Here is a 21078-nt window from a genome sequence, read left to right on the forward strand (position 1 = left end):
TGTATCTGGAGATGGAGTAGTTGACTGTGTTTTACTTCTAGGACATGTCTTTCTTCTCCATCTCTCAATTTCTGGGACTGAAGTTACCGTAAATCATAAATTACCTTAAACTCCAGTCTTTTTCCCTCGCAAGCCCCAGGTCCCCCACAGGGAATCTTCCCAGGCAGATCACCAACTTTGTGTGGACAGTAGTTTTCTGCCTTTAGCTCAAAAGGGAAGCCTTGACTGCCTACTAAGGTGTAATTGGTTGTGGAGTGGTCTGGGCACTGCTGAGTAACTGGATCTGGTAACCTGAATGCAGCTCTTTAATTAACTGTCTTTTTGGTTGCTTCAGGGCCTACTTTTTGTTCTTTGATGCAGAAGGAGCTCCCTAGGGAGAATTCCTGTTTAACCTCTGATGTCTTGGACTCTGGTTTCTCAGGATCTCTGATCCCCTGATGACTCTCATTCTTGGTTTGTTTGTTCGTTTGTTATGGTTCCACTCAGTTTTTTAAGTTCTATTTTATTGTCATTTCACATTTAGAGGGAGGGGAGGTGGATGTAACTACTTATTCAGCCATCTTGAATGAGTCAAGTAAACACGTCCATGTGATTTTTCACTTAGAAGCCTCAAACTTAATATATCCTAACCCTAAAATCTCCCTGCCTGTTCTCTCATCTTGCTTTTCTGCTAACCTCAGTTACTGGTAGCAGATGCCCCGTACCATGTCATTACTGCTGCTTCCTCCTGCAAAACCGTACCATCCATTCCTAATCCTGTCGTATCCCCTCAACCTTCCCACTTTCATTTCCTCTTACTCACTCCTTATGTCTGCTTTTAATCCTGGTTTATACTGTTGTTAGTGGTCTCTCTGCTTCCATTCCCCACCCCTCTACCAAGTCCATCCCACCAGGTTACCTTTCCTCCATTGCCTACAGAAAAGTACAGATGCTGAGGCATGACATTGATGAATTGCTCCAAGTGATCCTGAATGAATTTTGTAATATTATCTCCCAGTATATTTTCCTCACACCTTGAGGTCTACCTACAACTGGATTACTCAACACTTTCCCTCAGTCCTTCGCACTGTCACCCTTTTGTACGTATGATTCTCCTAAACTTAGATGCACTTCATCCCTTTTTACTTCTCAAATTTTGCCAACCTGAAGTGATGCTCAGGGAATTCCCTGGCGGTCCAGTGGTTAGGACTCAGCACTTTCACTGCCATGGGCCCAGATTCAATCCCTAGTCAGGGAACTGAGATTCCACAAGCCGCGAGGGGCAGCCACATAAATGAATGAATGAATGAATGAATAAAATAAATACTGTTTTAAAAAAATAAAGTGTTGCTCAAATCAAATGCTATCTACTCTGGGAAGCCTTTGGAGATTTCTTAGTCACAACTAAACCTCTTATAATTCTGTATTTTGGTAGCTCTTGGGCATTCATTTATTTTGATATTCACCATTTGATTATTCACTAGCAACTCTGTAAGTCCAAGTAATTTGCATGTCAGCTGATGCAGGAATTTTTTTATTCCTGCTGCAAAGTAAGTACAGCTGTGCAAGTGATTGATAAAACTAGTGAAAGATGAAAATGCAGTTGACTCATGTTACAAAGATATACACAGGAAATACATGGATTTTGATGTAATTGTTATTTGAGGGAGGTCTGGGAATTTGTGCAAATATTTTTGTTGAAGACTTGGCAGATTCTCACAATTCTTGTTGATATGTCAATCAAGAATGTTAAGGTTCTTGGGCTTCCCTGGTGGCGCAGTGGTTGAGAGTCCGCCTGCCAGTGCAGGGCACACGGGTTCGTGCCCCGGTCCGGGAAGATCCCACATGCCGCGGAGCGGCTGGGCCCGTGAGCCATGGCCGCTGAGCCTGCGCGTCCGGAGCCTGTGCTCCGCAACGGGAGAGGCCACAGCAGTGAGAGGCCCGCGTACCATAAAAAAAAAAACCAAAAAAAAAAAAAGAATGTTAAGGGTCTTATGTACTTTTTGTATTCGCATTATGCTTTAGAAATTGTTTGTTCTTACAGTCCTCAACATGGATTGTGAGCTTGTCGAAAGCAGATTTTGTTGTGTTCCAGCTGTATTCCTTAATCTCTTATCCTCCTAATCTCTTATCCTCCAAGACAGTCAGCATGATCTTTGTTTCTTTTTTCTCTGGCCCCAGAGCTGAGTAGATCAGAGGGCTCTCTACCTGAGCAAACTGAGCCAGAAAGTGGCTGAGATCATCTCACTCACCTGCATCTGCTGGTGTTTCATTTACGGCTCTGTGAGGAGAAAGCACACAACACCTTACTTTGGCTTCTGACAACATTGAATAGGTCCTGTATTTCATCCCTATATTGCTGCATTTGTCCCCTGATCAAATGATCACTCTGTTTCTCAGACCTAATTTTTAACTGCCTGTGGTGCATGGGTTAATCCATGAATGATGTAAACAAACATATTTCACCATGTGCCCGTGAGTCTGGGTGTGGAGCAGTGTGGTGATGACAGGCAAACCCAAGATATCTGAAAGTCTGGTGTGCATAAATGACACACCAGCTGCCCCAGAGCCAATTTCTGGTCACGTGGCTAATATATCTTATAGTTCTTCCTCCTCATCCCCCAATGTTTGTGTGTCTTAGCTGTCATGAAGGGTGGACTTCGCATTGCAATAAAAAAGATAGCTAGTTGTATTTGAAAAGAAAATCAGCAACATCCAGATTGGTTTCCTATAAAAATATAATAATTCTCTGAGGTCACTTTATTCTTTTTTAAAAATTTCACTCCGAGGGTACAAGAATTAACAACAAACAGTATTCCAACAGAATTCAAGCTTGTCTCACAATCTGTTAATTTTTAAATGAATTGTCCCTCCCATCATGTACCTGTGTCCGTACTCTGTTGAGCCCATAAATTTCATGTTAGTAGCATAAGATTATTGAGAGCACGAGGTAGTGAATTGAAACTGTTTGCCCAGACATCTTGTTATAAGAAGCCCAAGTCAAAATCTTCTGTATTCTTAGGAATTTATAAGAGGGCGTTTGTATGTTTTGTGGAGCTGAAGAAAACCTCAGAAACAGTTGGAAGGAATTTGAGGCCCTGGATTCAGTCTCTACACAAACAATACACCATCTGATGCTGAAATATAAGTGTGGCTTCTGGTGAACAGCATTTCTGCACATTTACCCTGTAGTTCATCAAACGAGTGGGACTGCCAGCCTTCTGATGTAGTGGGAAGAGCAGGGACTTTGGGATTCTTCAGATCCAGATTGAAAATTCATACTCCCTTTTAATTTAACTGGCTTCTCTGAGACTCTGTTTTCTCATCAGTAAAATGGAAAAGACTTGCATCATGGGACTTCTGTGAAGATTAAATGCGAATGTATTAAGAATGCTTCTAACATAGTAAACGCTAGGTGAATAACAGCTGTCATTGGTGGTGGAGTTGGCCCACTGATAGCCAGTTCTCGAATTGACCTCAACTGTTTTTTGTGACTAGGCACCCACAGAAGTGAATCCCTTGTACAGCTTCCTGTACTTCTTTGTGATCATTGCATTGCCTCCCTGCCCTCACTTAAACAGTGCATTTTTTCATGACATGAATATGTTTTTACTAATTCTGCAACTCTGAAGTAGCACTTCAAAATGCTTTCATTCCAAATCAAAATTATTTGAAGCCTTCCCATGGTAATGCACAAAATCTCTTCTCTAGGAATTAATAACAGCCGCCTCTTCCAAAAAAACAACAACAACACAAAGGCTGTCCACTTTGCAGAGGTGTTGGAGAGGTTTCATACCAGTATATTCAATGACAGATACTTAGGTTTCCCTACTGTGTGTAAGGGGCTCTGCCAGGCATTACAGGGAACGTAAGGCCCTGTCTTAGAGGAGCTGATAGTGGTGGAAGCGTGAAGACATAAAGAAAATTATAACGTGAGTCAAAATGTGATAAGTGCCAACAGGTGCGGGGCACTGTGTGTGTTGGCGGGGGTGGGAGGCCTGGGGGGGTTGGAGGGAAAGCATTATTTCTGCCCATGGGAAACAAACAAGCTTCAAAGCAGAGATGGAAGATGCCTCTCGGGCCTCCTCTCACCCCGAGTTCCTTTGAAGAGTCATAACTGAGCCACACAGCTAAAGAGCAGGAGGCCACTGGGCATGCTCCTTGTCTGTGTTCCAGTAGCCTTTGAAGGTGCCTGCGTGGATGGTAGTTTGTTAACGGAGTGGAGAGGAGGGAGCTCGGCGGGCCCGAACTTGCAAGAAGCCGTGTGTTGTTGTACAGAGAATACATTCTCTACCCGTCAGTAAGGTAACGTGGCCAGGCTTGGATGTGACCTTACCTTTTCTTGAGTAAAAGAATAAAAATGTTTTTCATCATTCTAGATTAGAGGCCAAGACTGCCCCACTGTGGATAAAAATAAGACTCAGATCAGAAAACTCCTCAACCATGTGGGAAAGGTTTGCACGTCAGAGTGAAGTGTGTGGTGTTTGGAATAATGTGATCTTCCCTTTGTTTCCTGCTTGCCCAGATAAGGGAGTCTCTTGATTCCAGTGGTTTCTGATATTTGCTCACTTTGCAGAGTCAGTTCTACCAAGGTAAAACCTTGTTGCGACATCTGTAAATTCATCCTGAGTTAAAGGGAAAGGAGCAGTAAGAATGGACCTTTAGGGCTTCCCTGGTGGCGCAGTGGTTGAGAGTCTGCCTGCAGATGCAGGGGACACGGGTTTGTGCCCTGGTCTGGGAAGATCCCACATGCCGCGGAGCGGCTGGGCCCGTGAGCCATGGCCGCTGAGCCTGCGTGTCCGTGGCCTGTGCTCTGCAACGGGAGAGGCCACAACAGTGAGAGGCCCGCATACCGCAAAAAAAAAAAAAAAAAAAAAAGAATGGACCTTTAAGGGGGAAAAGAATCATCTTTATTTTTACCCTAACAGCTGAAAAGGCAGCCTGTGGTTAGAGATGTTACCTATCCTTTGACATCTGAAATAACACATTTTAATCTTTGTTTTCTGGGTTCTTATAGAAGAAATCCATAGAATCCTAAAATATAGAGGCAGATTTCAGTAATTTCGTAAACAGATAAAATATCTATATTTAGTCTATTTAGTTTCTGTCCTTATATCACTCATTCATCCTTGAGTCTCAGAAAATGACTGTGAGGGCTTAACACCTTCAGGATGAACTCGGATTGGGAAAAGACTTCAAGGGGTGGGAGGGGTGGTGATCCTTGGTTGGCACCGTTTTTCATCCTGAAGGAACTACCTGTGTCTGCCTTTTAGTTCTCTTTCTCCCTTCTACTGCTTACTTTCGGGGCTTATTTATCACTTCTGTCAGAGGCTGCAGTGGGAAACTGAAAAAAAAGTGAAAATCATATGTATTCATTTTTCGTAGTAGCCCTTGGTTCAAAAGTAGGGGAAGGGAAAGAGGCTGGAGCCGTTGGGTAAAGGAAGATTTTGGAAATTATTTATTAGTGCATTCCTGTCCTCTTCACCACTAATAAGCAAGAAAAAAATCCTACAGAATTTCAAAATCCATATTGGACAAAGGATGATTAACCTTTTAGATAATTCTACTCACAATATTATGAACTCTATGAATACTCGATATCCCTCCTGTTATCATAATAGCAAACATTTATTGAGCATTTATCATGGTCAGCCACCATGCTATCCTCTATATGCATCTCTTCATTTTAATCCTTGTTCACCTTGATAAGATGAGTACTACTGTGACATGTCCCCCTTTTACATGTGGATGCTGAGGCTTACAAAGGCCAGCTATCTTGCTAAGATCATTCAGGTGATATACAAACAGTGGAGCAAGAACTCAAAACAAGGCCTGTCTGACCTAGAGTTCCTGCCCTTAACCTCTATCTAGGTTGTCATCCTGAAATAGCAACTGATTTCCCATTATGGGTATGACCCGGTAGTAGAGACCTGGAAGCACTACATGCACAAACCTTCTCTGTGGAACCTGTAATTCTAAAATGCACAAATTCACCCAAACAATGCAAAATCAAAGATAAATAAGTGACGGGATTAAAGGAAGGACACATTTAATATAATCTTCAAAGATCAGGGTTTAACCCGATCGGGTTGGGGGATTTGTTCATCATTAGTTCCTTCTCCTTTTTGCGTTTGGGTACCGTGCCTGGCCCTACACCGGCTGGAGTTGAGTTAATTAGAGAAGTGCCATCTACATGTCAGGGGTGGCGCTGGACGTGGAGATGCAAATACTAGCTCTGTAAAGGGGCCTTGGGTTCCCAGGGGAGTGGATGGTGATAATGAAATAACATTGTTCATGCTAAGGTACCAGATATCAAGTCTGATTTTGTACGAAATGTTTCCTCTTCAAATTAGTTTGGGAAATGCTAGTTAAAGTCGAACAAATTTTTTTAACTGTAATATTTCTTAGAGGCTTTAAGATACTAATATGCTTTGTGACTACCCCAGAGGTTTTTAGAATTTGGGAAACACTGGAAGCAATCCCTGTTATTGGGTCACTTTCTTAGGTTACCTTTCTTGTAGCATATCTTATTCCAGGTAAAATTTATGCCTCCTTTAGAAAAACCCTTAGGAGTGGCCTAATATTTTGAATATGGGTCTAATATTTTTAACTTGGCAGTTGGGGGAATAGAGATTTTTTTTTAACTAAAAGTTCTTTTTATCCCGTCTTAAATCACAAGTTTCACTTGCTGAAAAAAGTGAGATTTTGTAACAAGAAGAGTTCCAAAAGGGGCTTCCCTGATGGCGCAGTGGTTAAGAATCCGCCTGCCAATGCAGGGGACATGGGTTCAAGCCCTGGTCCAGGAAGATCCCACGTGCCACGGAGCAGCTAAGCCTGTGCGCCACTACTGAGCCTGCGCTCTAAAGCCTGTGAGCCACAAGTACTGAGCCCACGTGCCACAACTACTGAAGCCCGTGAGCCTAGAGCCTATGCTCCGCAGCAAAGAGTAGCCCCCGCTCACCACAACTAGAGAAAGCCCGTGCACAGCAACGAAGACCCAACGCAGCCAAAAATAAATAAAATATATAAACTTATTTAAAAAAAGAGTTACAAAAGTAATTATTAAGAGACTCACTAGGGGGCTTGAGGTGGGAGCAGCAGGGAGTGTTGAGGACACCTTGCTGCGAAGCCTGCTTCCATCTACTCCCCTCATCACCTTGCCTCCCAGGACCTGAGTGGCTCTGATGGAATGCCCATCTTCCAGAAGTCTCTACCGAATTCGCTTTGAGGTGAACATGGGCAGTGTAGATGGTGGTCAGATGTTTCATCTGTGAAACTAACATAAAAACCTCAAATCATATAAAGCCTCTTTCAGTAGTGAGTTGCACTCAACAATCAAAATGATTCAGTTTGGGGCTTCCCTGGTGGTGCAGTGGTTGAGAGTCCGCCTGCCGATGCAGGGGACACGGGTTCGTGCCCTGGTCCGGGAGGATCCCACATGCCGCAGAGCGGCTGGGCCTGTGAGCCATGGCCGCTGAGCCTGTGCGTCCGGAGCCTGTGCTCCGCAACGGGAGAGGCCACAACCGTGAGAGGCCCGCATACCACCAAAAAAAAAAAAAAAAAAAAGATTTAGTTGGACTATTTAAGGAAGAATTATTAAAAAGAAGTAGCAGCCTGTTATCAAATAGCTGATTCTTCTTCCAGTTCAAATGTGCTATGTAGTTTTTTTTTTTTTCTCCTGTGTGTAGTTTGGTTTGGTGAGAGCTACTTTGAGACAGATGAATAGACCAAATGTGGATTGTTTTAGGGCAGAGGTGATCCTTACATCACTAGGGTGTTTATAAAAAGTAAAAATGTTTGGGAATTCTTAGGAAGACACATTTTTCAGCAGTATCAGATATATCAGTGAACCAACCACAGCCTAAAGAATGCAGCACAGGAAAGGAAAGGGCTTGGGAGGGCATTGGGTATTACCATTATCAACAAACATTTACAGCGGGCAGTCTGTGAAGCAGAGTCTAAGATAGAGTTCTGCCTCATCAGACACACTGATAGGATAAGGGGGTAGACAGATGCCTAAAACTAAATAATAATACAGTATTATTTAGTATTGCTAAATGTCAAGTGAATTGTATTGATAGTACGAGAGTTCAGGTAGGATGTGGTAGGCAGAATAATGCTCTCCCCTCAGAGATGTCATGTCCTAATCCCTGGCACTTGTGATCATGTTGTATTGCATGGCAAAGAGGAATTAAGGTTCCTCATCAACTGATCTTGATGTAACATTATTTTGGATTATCCCGGCAGCCCCAATGTAATCAATAATAAGGCTTCTCCACAGTGGAAGAGGGAGTCGGAAGAAGAGGTCAGGGTCAGAGATTTAAAGATGCTACATTGTTGGAGGAAGGGGCCATGAGCCCAGGAATGCGGGTGACCTCGAGAAGTTGGAAAAGACAAGGAAACTGATTCTTCCCTAGGACCTCCAAAAGGAATATAGCCATGCACACACCTTGATTTTAGCCTTGTAAGACCTATTTTGACTTCTCACCTCTAGAACTGTAAGATAATAAATACATCTTCATTGTTTTAAGCCACAGAGGTTAAGGTGATTTGTTATAGCAGCAACAGGAAACTAATACAAGGGTGCTGAAGAGGAAGAAGAGTCAGGGGCAATTTCATGAAGAAGGTGGTTCTTGAGCCAGGCATGAAGGATAATAAGAATAGTCATAACAGGGGAGTTCCCTAGTGGCCTGGTGGTTAGGATTCTGGGCTGTGGCCTGGGTTCAATCCCTGGTCAGGTAACCAGACCCTGCAATCTGTGCGGCATGCCAGAAAAGAAAAAAGAATAGTCGTGGCAGAATTCGAGTTGTAAAACTTATGTTCCAGGTACTGCGCTAAGCTCTTTATACAGTTTAATTCATTTATCCTCACAAAAACTCTACAAAGATAGTATTCTTCCCCATTTTGTAGATGAGAAAACTGAGGTGTAGAGAGGTTAAGTAACTTGTGCAATCACTACTCTGCAGTACTAGGCACTCCACCTAGTTAATAGCTGGCCTTTGAATGCCAGATAGCAGCTGACATTTATTACTATGCACAGGCAGAGTTCTAAGGATGTCACTGTCATTACCTCATGGAGTCCTCTCAGGGTCTGGGGCACATAGTAATTTGTAATTTTTCTGAGGCATGGACTTATCTGGCCAGCAATACGGCTGTATTGGAGGGGAAGAGACAGGAACCAGAAAATTCAATCAAGACACAACCATTCATACAAGTGCTGATCAGAACCTAAAATGCAGGTAAAGGCAGCAGGCATGGGAAGGAGAAAACAAGATTCCAGAGACAGTCTGCTTCTTTGTTGAAACATAACTTCCACATGGAAAAAACTTCCCTTCCCTCTCTAATTTCTCTCCCCCTGTGATTTTAGCCTGCTGCATTTGAACGAGTTGAGGCGCTTTATAATTAGAATTAATGAAAGGCGTCAGTATTGGCAGTGCTGTAGACCAGACGTTTCCACTTATCCACAGAAGCGTGGGCAGCGCTCATGTAAATACACCTCACTTCTCTCATGCAACCGTCACTCACAGATGTTGTCTTTCATTCCTTGGACCAAGAGAGTAGTAACTTTCTTGCTTAAGTTCAACAACAACAGATACATATGTATTGAAAACCTACCATTTAAAAGAGCAATATACTAGTCACTGTGGGAGTCTCAAAAGTGGCTAAAAATCAGTCTGGAAACACACCTGAATGAGGATGGTGAAATGGAATTAGAAAGAGGAGGTGAGGGACTTCGCTGGTGGCACAGTGGTTGAGAAGCCTGCCAGTGCAGGGGACACAGGTTCGAGCCCTGGTCCAGGAAGATTCCACATGCCACTGAGCAACTAAGCCTATGAGCCACAACTACTGAGCCTGCATGCCACAACTACTGAGCCCACGCACCACAACTACTGAAGCCCGCACACTCTAGGGCCTGTGTGCCGCAACTACTGAGCCTGTGTGCCACAACTACTGAAGCCTGTGCGCCCTAGAGCCCATGTGCCACAACTACTGAGCCCATGCGCCGCAACTACTGAAGCCTGCACACTCTAGGGCCCATGTGCCGCAAATACTGAGCCTGTGTGCCACAACTACTGAAGCCCACATGCCCTAGAGCCCATGTGCCACAACTACTGAGCCCATGAGCCGCAACTACTGAAGCCCGCACACTCTAGGGCCCACGTGCTGCAACTACTGAGCCCGTGTGCCACAACTGCTGAAGCCCATGCACCCTAGAGCCCATGTGCCACAACTACTGAGCCCACGTGCCACGGCTACCGAAGCCCACACACTTTAGGGCCTGTGTGCCGCAACTACTGAAGACCCTGTGCCTAGGGCCTGTGCTCCACAACAAGAGAGGCCACCGCAATGAGAGACCTGCACGCTGGAATGAAGAGTAGCCCCTGCTCGCCACAACTAGAGAAAGCACAAGTGCAGCAACAAGGACCCAACACAGCCAAAAAAAAAAAAGAGGAAGAAGAAAAAAGAGGAGGTGAATAGGTATTAGCTGGTGTCAGTAATTTCTAGAACGAATGCTGGATTTTTTTCAAGTAGGCGTATTTGCCATTTTCTCAGCCTACATAGAAGAACCATTTAAAGATTTTAGGAAAACCTCTGAAACTCTCATCTGAGATATATAAAATTCCATTCACGTTCTATTTGAGTAGAACCAGTTTTGCTATCTTTTAAAGAGTCATTAAAGTAGGATTTGTGAACCCTGCGTAGATACCCTGTCTTCTAATGGAGGGATTCATTGTTTTATTTATTCTGCTTATCATAAGTAAAGAGGCGATAATACCGTAGGTGCAAGGAATTCTTCAGAATGTGTGTATCTTTCAGTGAATACTGACTGGCATTGACCATTTTTTAAAAAAACATAAACAATTCATACGTACTCCCAAGCCGGAGTATGTAAGTAATGCTTTGGAGTCTGATCCAGAATTCCTTCACAGATAATGGTCATTCTAAAGAGACATGTTAGTATTCCAATATGAGGTACAAGACAGATTCCCACTCTGTGTATTTTCATTCCCATGGACTGTCTTCCCACTAATTTCAAAGAATGATTTCGGACCTTTTGTTGCCGACTTGAGCAAGTAGTGTAAGTCCCTACCCAATGGGGTTTGATTTTTCTCTCCAGTTAGGTGATCAGAGCCAAATCCTCAAAGCCTGAATGTCTTACAGTAGATTCTAATAAGCTCTGAGTTGGCCGTTCTTCTTAATCAAAGCAAAAGATGACATTTGCATTTTTGTCATCTTCATTTCAAAGTGTTTGTCATATTATTAGATTCAGGATCACCCTGAATAATTAGCATCAGTAGAATCTGTCTAGCCATTCCGAAAAAGCTGTCCCTGGCAGAATAAGGGCCTATTTCTACAATGGTGGTATACCACCTAAATATATGAACATTGGAATCATCATGTATGTCAGAGTACTTAGAACCAGGAGTCATCATGGCAGGAAAATTTGGGTAATCTGGAGTTCTCACACAGACCCATGGAAACTTCCCAGCACTCTCCTGATTCTTGGTCCCCTTGATGTGCACGTTGCCTCCTTTCCGTGTCCTCACAACATTTACACACATCCAGGCTTCAGCACCCTTTGCACCAGTTCTGCCTACTTTCTGCCTTTGTTCTTCTTGCAGGGTATTCTTCCATTCCCTCAGTTAGCTTTATCAACTAGGAGACGTGGATGAATGGGGACAGGGAATGCAAGGTTTCTCGCTCTCCCTCTCTCTGTCTCTCCATTGGCGTATGTGTGTGTGGGGGTGTGTGTGACATACACCTACGAAACCAACACACTTTCACACAGCCACCCAGCCATGCTGACCTTCACATTGAGAGTGTACTGCCCATCTTTGAGTGACCTAAAGATCATCACGCGCTACTCGGTGGGCCCCCAGAGTTAGTGCATTATCCACAGCAAATGTGCACCATTTGGCAACTAAATTTTAGAGTTAGGGCATTCTTATCTTTAATAACTCTTTTCTTTGTGGAAGTGGTGAGACTTTGGGCTAGTAAGTTATTTGTGTGATTTCTAAGTATATAAAAGTTTGGGAAGCCTTTGCAAGTATATTCTAATTATTTAAAAATTAGAAACTCTGAAAAAAATTGAGGGGAGTGTGCCAAAGAGTATTTAATTAGAAATAAATAGAAACCATATGCTTAAAGCACTGTATGTAGTCAAGATGAAATTTCTATGTTTGCTACAGATCTGTTCTCATTTTTCGTAAGGGGATTTTAATCCAAGTGTTTTATTATTGTTGGCAAGATCCAGATCCCAAATCTGCCCTCAGTGCTTTGTTTTGTTCAGTCTTAGCTTTTGGATCAAAATAACCACTGACTATTTTGCCAGAAATTCAGTGTTACCGCTAATGTATCTCTTGACAATTGCACAATAGCCTCGGCTATCATGAAAATTACTTTGCTTAGAATAAGTATATAAAAATATGTGTAGACACAGAGGTGCACAACATACAGACACTACATATTTATATGTTTTCAAGCTAAAAGATGGCTTATGGCAAAATGTGAAGTACAATTATTTGTACACTTTAAGAAAAAAGATCAAGCCAAGAACATGTATTTTAATTTGTTTTCCATTGCCAAGAGCTAGGGGCTGGGGAATATTGTGAATAATGGATAAATTACCCTTACCCTGAAATTATCAAATATATGGGTCTTAGGAGTAATTGTGTATGCATATTTACATAGAAATGTAACACATGTAACACTAAGAGTGAATTTGGGAGGAAATGTTTAAAATGTCCTCCAACAGATTATCAAGTTATTGTCTCAGATTTTAATTACTTCTCAATAGGGAAGTACAGTGGGGAGATATTTGTATTTTCTTAGAGCAGAAAGTATTAAAGTGACTGTAGAATTTCCTGTTTTAACCAGGAAAGAAGGAGAACCATGAGCCATTCACTTCCTGAATGGCCACATTCCAGCTGTGCAGACTGATCATAACACATCTGCCAATCAGAACAGGCCCTGGAGGGGAGCCCTCAGATGCTGGGTCTTGTTTACATGCATTGTGACTCTGTTTCTCCCCTCCTCTTGGGTGTTGTACGACTAGGAAGATTTGTAGGGGAATTCGCTATTACATGCCTAAAAAAACTGAACGAAACTGGGACCACAGCCACGGCAAATGGTGTTACGGGCAGACTTTTAGCTCATCCTTAGCCGCAGGTAAGACTTGTTGCTTTGTTATGAGGATAGCTGATCTACATCTAGTAGATGTGCACTGTATTCCTGACTTTAAATTTTTAGTACTCAACAAGTGAAAAACTCTATTTTTATTTAAGGGAGGGGTAAACCAAGTTACATTAAAACAAAAGTTTTAAAAGCAGCAGTAGCACTCAGTGTGTAGAGAAATTGGAACCAGAAGCATGTTAACCTTGTGCCTTTTGAAGAGCATTATATCTTAACAAACGTGTTTTATTGTGACACTTCCTACTTGTTAGTGTTTCAGAGTAGTGTCTTCCTGTGTGCTAACTCCTTGGTTTAAAAAGACATTTCTTGTTTATTATGAACCCATTCAGAAAGAATTTATATTTAACTATGTAAATCTGATTCCTTTTCTTCCATAAATCTCTCTAGAAGTTTTAGAGAATGTCTTCGTTGCCTTTATGCTGCTCCATCAGCAGTAAAATTAAGGAAGAAAAAAAAAGAGAATTCTTGTCTAATCTTTGTTTCGCCATTAAATTATATCATGTTAGTGTTAATTCAGAAGATACTTTAGAGAACTGTATTTTGATAACATTGCATAGGATCTTTAAAAGTCATTGTGTAGGATTTAATTGTGGCTTACCCACTGCTTTCTTTGTTTTTTCTTTTTTTTTTTTTTTTTTTTTTGCGGTACGCGGGCCCCTCACTGTCGTGGCCTCTCCCGTTGCGGAGCATAGGCTCCGGACGCGCAGGCTCAGCGGCCATGGCTCACAGACCCAGCCGCTCTGTGGCATGTGGGATCCTCCCGGACCGGGGCACGAACCCGTGACATCGGCAGGCAGACTCCCAACCACTGCGCCACCAGGGAAGCCCCTTACCCACTGCTTTCTGTTGTTAGTTGTTTTTTCATAACACTGAGATCTTTTTACTTCATTTATTTATTTTTAAGCATGCACTGAAGAAAAAATAATTACTCAGAGTCAAAAAAAAAGGCATCCTGTGGGTTTCGTGGCTCTTTCTCTTGTATATAATAGTCTTCAGGCTGATTGTGACAACCAAAAAAAGTCTCCAGGCATTGCCAGATGTCCCCTTGGGGAGGAGGAGCAAAGTGGACACTGGTTGAGAACCACTGCCTTGTGGCACATTAGACCTAATTATCTGTGAAACATGGAAATCCAACTTCTGAAAAGTTCTGGGTGGTAGAGAGTTAAGGAAGAGGCTCTACTGGTCTCTGGGTATTTGCAGATGTAGCTGACTGCTCATTTTTTCCCCCTCCCCATCCTGTTAGAAGCTTTTGCCAACCATGATTCATGGAATGATTTTTTTGAGCTGAGTAATTTGTGGCTTTTCAGTTTCCTTACTTTCTTTCCTTAGCTAAATTTGTTTTGGTTTTAGCAAAGTGTTTAAAACAGCAAAGATCTTTGAAAATGAAACAATACATGTAATGATATATTTTCTAAGTAGATGATTTTAACAAACTGTAAAACCCTTACACGCCTGTCCTTCTTTGTATCCTTCGTACCTCCTCTGTCAGACAAATCCTTTCAACTCTGAAGAAGAGCCTTACAAGGGGAAGACACAGCAACCTTTGAACAGTCCTTTGTGAAATCTAAGGGTACGGCAGCTGGGATGTAAGAACTTCTTTTCCAGGACGTCTAAAGAGCATTTTAAAATGTAACTGTCTTCTTTCTTTACAGATCGAAACGAACGAAATAAACCAGAGCATCGTTCTTCAAGGTATGAATTTATAGTATTTACTAGCTCTGTATAAAGCTTCTCATTTGGAAAATATTGTTTGGAGGGAGTGCAAGTGTCCCTTTTAGAAATACTGTATACCTGAATCCTCTGTAGCACTCAAGCTTCACAAGGGAAATACTGTTCATTCTCTGAACAAAAATTCTTTATAAAATTATTGACTACCTGGAAGACATATTTTATTTTGAGAATTCCTATCAGTGACAGTTATATCTTTGCAAAAAATTATTTTATCCCTGCTTCTTTCCTTTTGTGGTTTACTTTCCTCCTCGTTCTTTAATTGGTATTTTTATAAATATGTACTGCTTTTTTCCTAATTATAAAACTAACATGGGCTCATTGTAGAAATTTTTAAATTATTTTTTAAAATATAAAGCATTAAAAAAAAACAGCATGTCTTTCATCAGCTAGAAATGGCTGGCTACTGCTAAAAATTTGATGTAATTCTTTCTAGATTTTATCAGTATATACGTATTCCAGCTGAATTCTTTAAGTTCTTGTTAGATAGTTTCAAATGGCTGGGAAGGTTCTGTTACTTCAGCCTCTTTCTCGTGCTGTCTGAGAGTATGTCTCACAAGACCTTCACCAGCACTGAAGAGTATTTTTTTAAATCCTTGTCAAACTTATATGTGGAAAATTGTCTAACTTCCACTCCTAGGCAAGAATGACAGACCTGTATTCGATTTTTTAACCCAGTTCTGTGAAGGATTGTAATTTTTTAAATACTATTTTCACCTTATTCCACATTCCATCACTTTTTCTTTGCATTTTATATTGTGGGAATTGATAAAATGGTAATAATACATTCACTGGGTTGAGTGGCCTGGTAAACAAATCCTGATGCTTTTTCAAGGTATCAAACTCTAGAATGCATTGACCTCAGATGAATAAAAATACAAAATCTATGAAAACTCTGTTAGTTAGAACAGCAATACATTTTGCAGAGACTGTCAATCAGAATAAGTTAGTGAGACCTAATCTGGGAGGAAAATGTAAATGAGTATTTGGGATATAAGGCTGATTTTTTTTTTCAGTTGTAATTCTCATACATTTAAATTTACTCTTTTTGCTGTTTGATTCTGTGCGTTTTGACAAACACATACAGTTATATAACCACAACCACATTCATAGAAATATGTGTAAGAGTGATTTTTTAATACTTAAAAAAATAATAGAAGGGACTTCCCTGGCGGTCCAGTGGTTAAGACTTTGCCTTCCATTGCAGGGGGTGTGGGTTCAATCCCTGGTCGGGGAGCTAAGATTCCCACATGCCTCGCAACCAAAAACCAAAACATAAGACAGAAGCAATATTGTAACAGATTCAATAAAGACTTTAAAATGTCCAATTCAAAAACTTATTTTAAAAAAATAAATAATAGAAAAAAAAACAGGGACTTACTTCCCTGGCGGTCCAGTGGTTAAGACTCTATGCTTCCAATGAAGGGGGTGCGGGTTTGATCCCAGGTCGGGGAAGTAAGATCCCACATGCTTCGCGGCCAAAAAACCAAGATGTAAAACAGAAGCAATATCGTAACAAATTCAATAAAGACTTTAAAAATGGTCCACATCAAAAAAAAATCTTTAAAAAAAGGAAAAAGAGACAATGTAAGAGGACTTTGACAGCGTGCTTGACTGACATAAAGTTGGAAGGGTAAAAAATAATTAGGATGATAAAATCAGGATGCATTAAGACCCTTGACATACCAAAAGTTTAACTGAATTAAGCAATATGTGTTTTCATTGGAACAAATGTAAATCCTTACACCTAAGGCTGAAGGATCAGTGGAGCATGAGGAGATAGGGGAGATAGACCTTAACAATATATTGGAAAAGATCTGGAGGATTCATAAATTCATCATGAGGGGAGTTCCCTGGTGGCCTAGTGGTTAGGATCCTGGGCTTTCACTGCTGTGGCCCAGGGTCAGTCCCTGGTTGGGGAACCGAGATCCCCCAAAAGCCCCGTGGCGGGGCCAACAACATCAACTAAATAAATAAATTCAGTCATCGTGAGTCAAAAATTTCATGTCATTGCCTCCACCTCCCCAGAAATGTCAGCATTGATTTAGTTATGCTGAAAGAACTCTAATGTCCGGTACAAGAAAAGTGGGTAGCTCTAGGCCACACTTTTGATATTGTATCCAATACTGGGTCCACAAGGCCTTAAAAAATTGGCATACGCAGTGGGCTGGCTATGTTGGTATTATTTGGGGAACTTAAGAAAACAGAAACAGAGTCCCATGATCTACTCCAGAGATTCTCATCCAGTAAGTGTGGAGTGAGTGGATCCTGGGAATCTGTGTATTAAAGAAGTCCTCCAGTGATTCTGATGCAGAGCCAGGTTGGGAACCAACCACTGGGATAGAAGACAGCAGCTGAGTTGGGACAGGGACTATGAAAGAGATGAGCTGGGTAGAAATCAAAGCTAAGTTGCAGGAAGACTTGTGTAAGAAATTGGGTGAAGTTAGCCTCGGTTTGGAAGTTTGGGGAGGGATATGGGACAGAAATAACTGGCTTCCAACACCTGGAGGGCTGTATAGAAGAGACTAGCAAAACTGTTCCTCATAAGTGCTGTTCCCTCTAAGAGGAACCAGGGAGCCTCAGAGGAATGGCTAATTCTAGGTCCTGGGAAGGGGAAAGTACAGGTAAGCTTGGACCCCTAGTGACAGAAAGTAGGAAATGCTCAACTAATGGGGTCATGTCAAAAAGGCCTAGGAGGCAGCTTCAAGAGGCTCCCACTGGCCAAATCTGGGACAATTTGAGTAGCAAAAAGTTTTTAAACAATAGTGGATTCTAACACACTGGATTTTTAAAAATCCATGTAGAAGAAGAAATAGAATCAGAAAATTATCATTTTATAATTCTCAATGTAATAGTTGATTCAGGTAAAGATCACCAGTGGCTCCTAAAACTTGGGTAAAACAATTGCTGGAGGAGTAGATATTCACACTCCCATAAGATGATATTTAAGTTTTTAATTATAAAGGGGAAAATGTACCTTTTCAATGAAGAGATCTGGTGATCACATTCTTAATCAAGTGGTCAACTTATATACACGTCACCACTAGTGAGACAACCTGACGGTATGTGGCTCCAGCTGATGCTTTAGCAGTGTACACAGATATCACTTATGTAGTAGTGTTCCTGGCCAAAAAAAAAGGTAATGTTATGAAAAATACAAAAAGGCTAGAAAAATATTCTAGATTAAAAAAGGCTGTGATTTTTTTTAATCTGGAATTTTAAAATCCAGGTTTAAAGGAAAAAAACCAAAAAACACTTCGGGGAATTCCCTGGCGGTCCAGTGGTTAGGGCTCCATGCTTCCACTGCCGAGGGCCTGGGTTCGATCCCTGGTCAGGGAACTAAGAGCCCACAAGCCACGCAGTGTGGCCAAGAAAAAAATAAAGAATAAAAATAAAATAAAAGAATAAAAAAACCACTGGGGATAATTAAGAAAATTTAAATACGAATTTTATTTTAGATAATATTTGATTAATATTACTTTGTTTAGGTGTATAGTAGGAAAGCTGTTATGTGGGAGAATGTCCTTATTCTTAGATGTATGCAGACGTATTAGAGGTGATGCAGGGTTATGTTTGCAGCATACCCTCAAATAATTCATGAAGAAAAAAACAGCAAGAGATAAAACAGTAAATATGGGAAGATATTAATAATTGGTGAACAGATGATAAGTATATATGGGTGTTCATTGTACTGTTTAACTTTTCTGTAGACTTGAAATTTTCACAATAAAAAGTAGCAGTGGAGGGGAACGGTTCTGTGTGTTCTGTGGCATCCCAGAGGGTAGAATATGCGTCTGTGGGTGGAACCTTGAGGGGGTGGATTTCTGCACAATGCGAGGAAAGATTTCCAGGCGTAGCAGGCCAAGGATGGAATGCGCCATTCTGTAGGGGAACATGTCAAGGAAAAGCTGGACAAACTAGTGCTGGGATAAAATAGGAAAGATTGATGCATGGCTAAATCATGATTTTAGATGGCTCCAGCGCTTGATCATTCAGTAGCAGATAAATATCCAGGCTCAGGATACAACAGAAAACAAGAAAAAGTCTCCAGCTTCGTGGAGCACAGAGCGCCCATTGTTTGGGATTTACATTCCCAGTCTCTCATGTCAGGATCCAAGTCTTCCTAGTTCTGCTTCAGGCAATGCTTGTGGTACTCGGTCTTCAGCCTCTAATTTAAACTTTCAGGTTCTCAAGGACTCTGCTGCTGGTCTTGGTAACCCTCCCTACCAATTAGCTTTGTGCCTGGTCCACAATGAGCACTTAATAAATGAATATGGAATAATGGAATAAATGTCAAATGTAGCACGAAGAGAGAAAGGAAGTGCCAGTGTTTTTCCCTTGCAGGTTGGGAAGAACCTGACTCTCAAAAGCCCGCCCATGACTGTTATTGAATGTTTGTTACTACAGCAGCAAGGAGTAATGCCCTGTAAGAAAGGAGAAATGTTTTCCAGGAAAGGCCATCGTTGTCTGTCCAGGGTGTCTGCTGAGATTGGCAGCGACCTCCTCTTCCCCTCCCATCCTTAGCTGAGCCAGGCCACCCTGCCAGTCCAGCAGTGCATCAAGCAAATTAATACCTGCTGCATCAACAGAGCAGAAAGGAGAAAATATAAATAAAAGTCACTTAATCTTGGTATGTTTTTTGGTTCTCCTCAGGCCACTTGGCAGCAAGAACATGGGCTCAATGCCCAGCAAGGATAAGAGATGCATTTCTTTGGTTTGTGTTTTTCTAAGGCCAAACACTCCTATAGCTTTCACAGTGAGAGGTGAATAAATCTGGGACGGCTGCCTGTTCTTTCATGTCGGTGCTGAAATAAGAAGGAAAGTAAAACTCTTGTCAAGTTAAAGGAAAAGTCTTATTAGGTATAGGTCAACACTAAGACCCCAAGCTAAAAAACATCACTAAGGCATTTTCAAGAGGTTTGCTGGGTGCTATTTGATTAGTTTGTTTTGTAGAAGTAAAAAATACCTGAATTCTTCTTGTCTTTTCGTTATTAGTTTAAATATACCATTTCCCAAATTGCTGTCCCATGGAACATTCTTTGTGGGATATCAGTTAGGATGCAAGAAGTGAATAATTAATGCATGTAAAAAGTTTGGAAATGGCGAGTTAAGACAAAATTAGACATATTTCTTTACTGAGAGTCTTTGATATACTGAAGTGCATTATAAAACTCCAAGTGAGAGACTTACTATAAAGGATTTTTAAAATTTGTTTGAATTTGTTACTTCCTTTCCCAGACACAGCTATTAATAACATCTAGAAAAATGTACTATGGAATGGCAGTTTGGGAAACTAATTGAGAGGGAGGTAAGAGCTAAAGATAATGAAGAAAGTTAAGCCCTGTGGCAATCCGTGCCAGCAATGGAAAATTAGGAACTCTTTTTATCACCCCACCAGCTCTGAATAATAGATCCCAGTGACTTATGGAGGCTGAAAAACCAGCTACTTTGCCTTAAATGCTTTACCAACTGCAAGGAAATAACTTATAGCAGGAAAAAAAAAAAGAAGGCAACAAAACAGAGAACCCTTAATCTATTTCTCAAAAATTATCATTTGAGGGCTTCCCTGCTGGCACAGTGGTTGAGAGTCCGCCTGCCAATGCAGGGGACGCGAGTTCGTGCCCCGGTCTGGGAAGATCCCACATCCCGTGGAGCAGCTGGGCCCGTGAGCCATGGCCGCTGAGCCTGCGCGTCCGGAGCCTGTGCTCCGCAATGGGAGAGGCCACAAAAGTGAGAGGCCCGCGTACCGCAAAAAAAAAAAAAAAATTATCATTTGAATATTAGTCTTCCTAAAGCCTGTCATAATCCCCTTTGATACCCATTTATAAAGTTCAATGGAATTTCAATAAAAATCACAAAATTTTTTAAATATTAGACAAAATGATTCTAAAATTTATAAGGAAGAACAAGAATAACCAAATAACCAAGGAAACTTTAAAGATCAAGACCAGGAGGTAGACTCTTGCAAGTGTTTTGTCAGCAGAGAAACAGGTCAAGGGAACAGGATAGAGAGTCCAGCAAAGACACAGATGTATGCGCATGGTTCTGTGTCACATGCTGTGATGGAGCTAGCAGTACAGGTCAGCAGGGAAAGCGGATGTGTCAACAAGTGGTGCAGTTGATTACCCGTATTTAAAAATCTAGATGGAATTTGCTTTACTTTATCCTGTAGGGTAG

The 21078-nt window shown here is 41.5% G+C and overlaps 1 protein-coding gene across 8 annotated transcripts in view; it reads left to right on the plus strand.

Annotated features, from left to right (window-relative positions):
* Positions 1-21078, plus strand: part of SH3D19 (SH3 domain containing 19) — a 180119-nt gene that overhangs the window by 63045 nt on the left and 95996 nt on the right. For 5 of the 8 annotated variants that reach the window (XM_030878201.2, XM_030878205.2, XM_030878202.2 and 2 more), the window contains exon 2: positions 14826-14865. In XM_030878201.2, the coding sequence (XP_030734061.1) occupies positions 14826-14865 (40 nt within the window). Of the gene's footprint in view, positions 1-13035; positions 13150-14564; positions 14744-14825; positions 14866-21078 lie in introns of those variants that run through there. The other 3 variants (XM_030878203.2, XM_030878206.3, XM_060299699.2) reach the window with 3 other exon arrangements.

Source organism: Globicephala melas, chromosome 5, assembly GCF_963455315.2.
Source record: "Globicephala melas chromosome 5, mGloMel1.2, whole genome shotgun sequence".
Classification (NCBI taxonomy): domain Eukaryota; kingdom Metazoa; phylum Chordata; class Mammalia; order Artiodactyla; family Delphinidae; genus Globicephala; species Globicephala melas.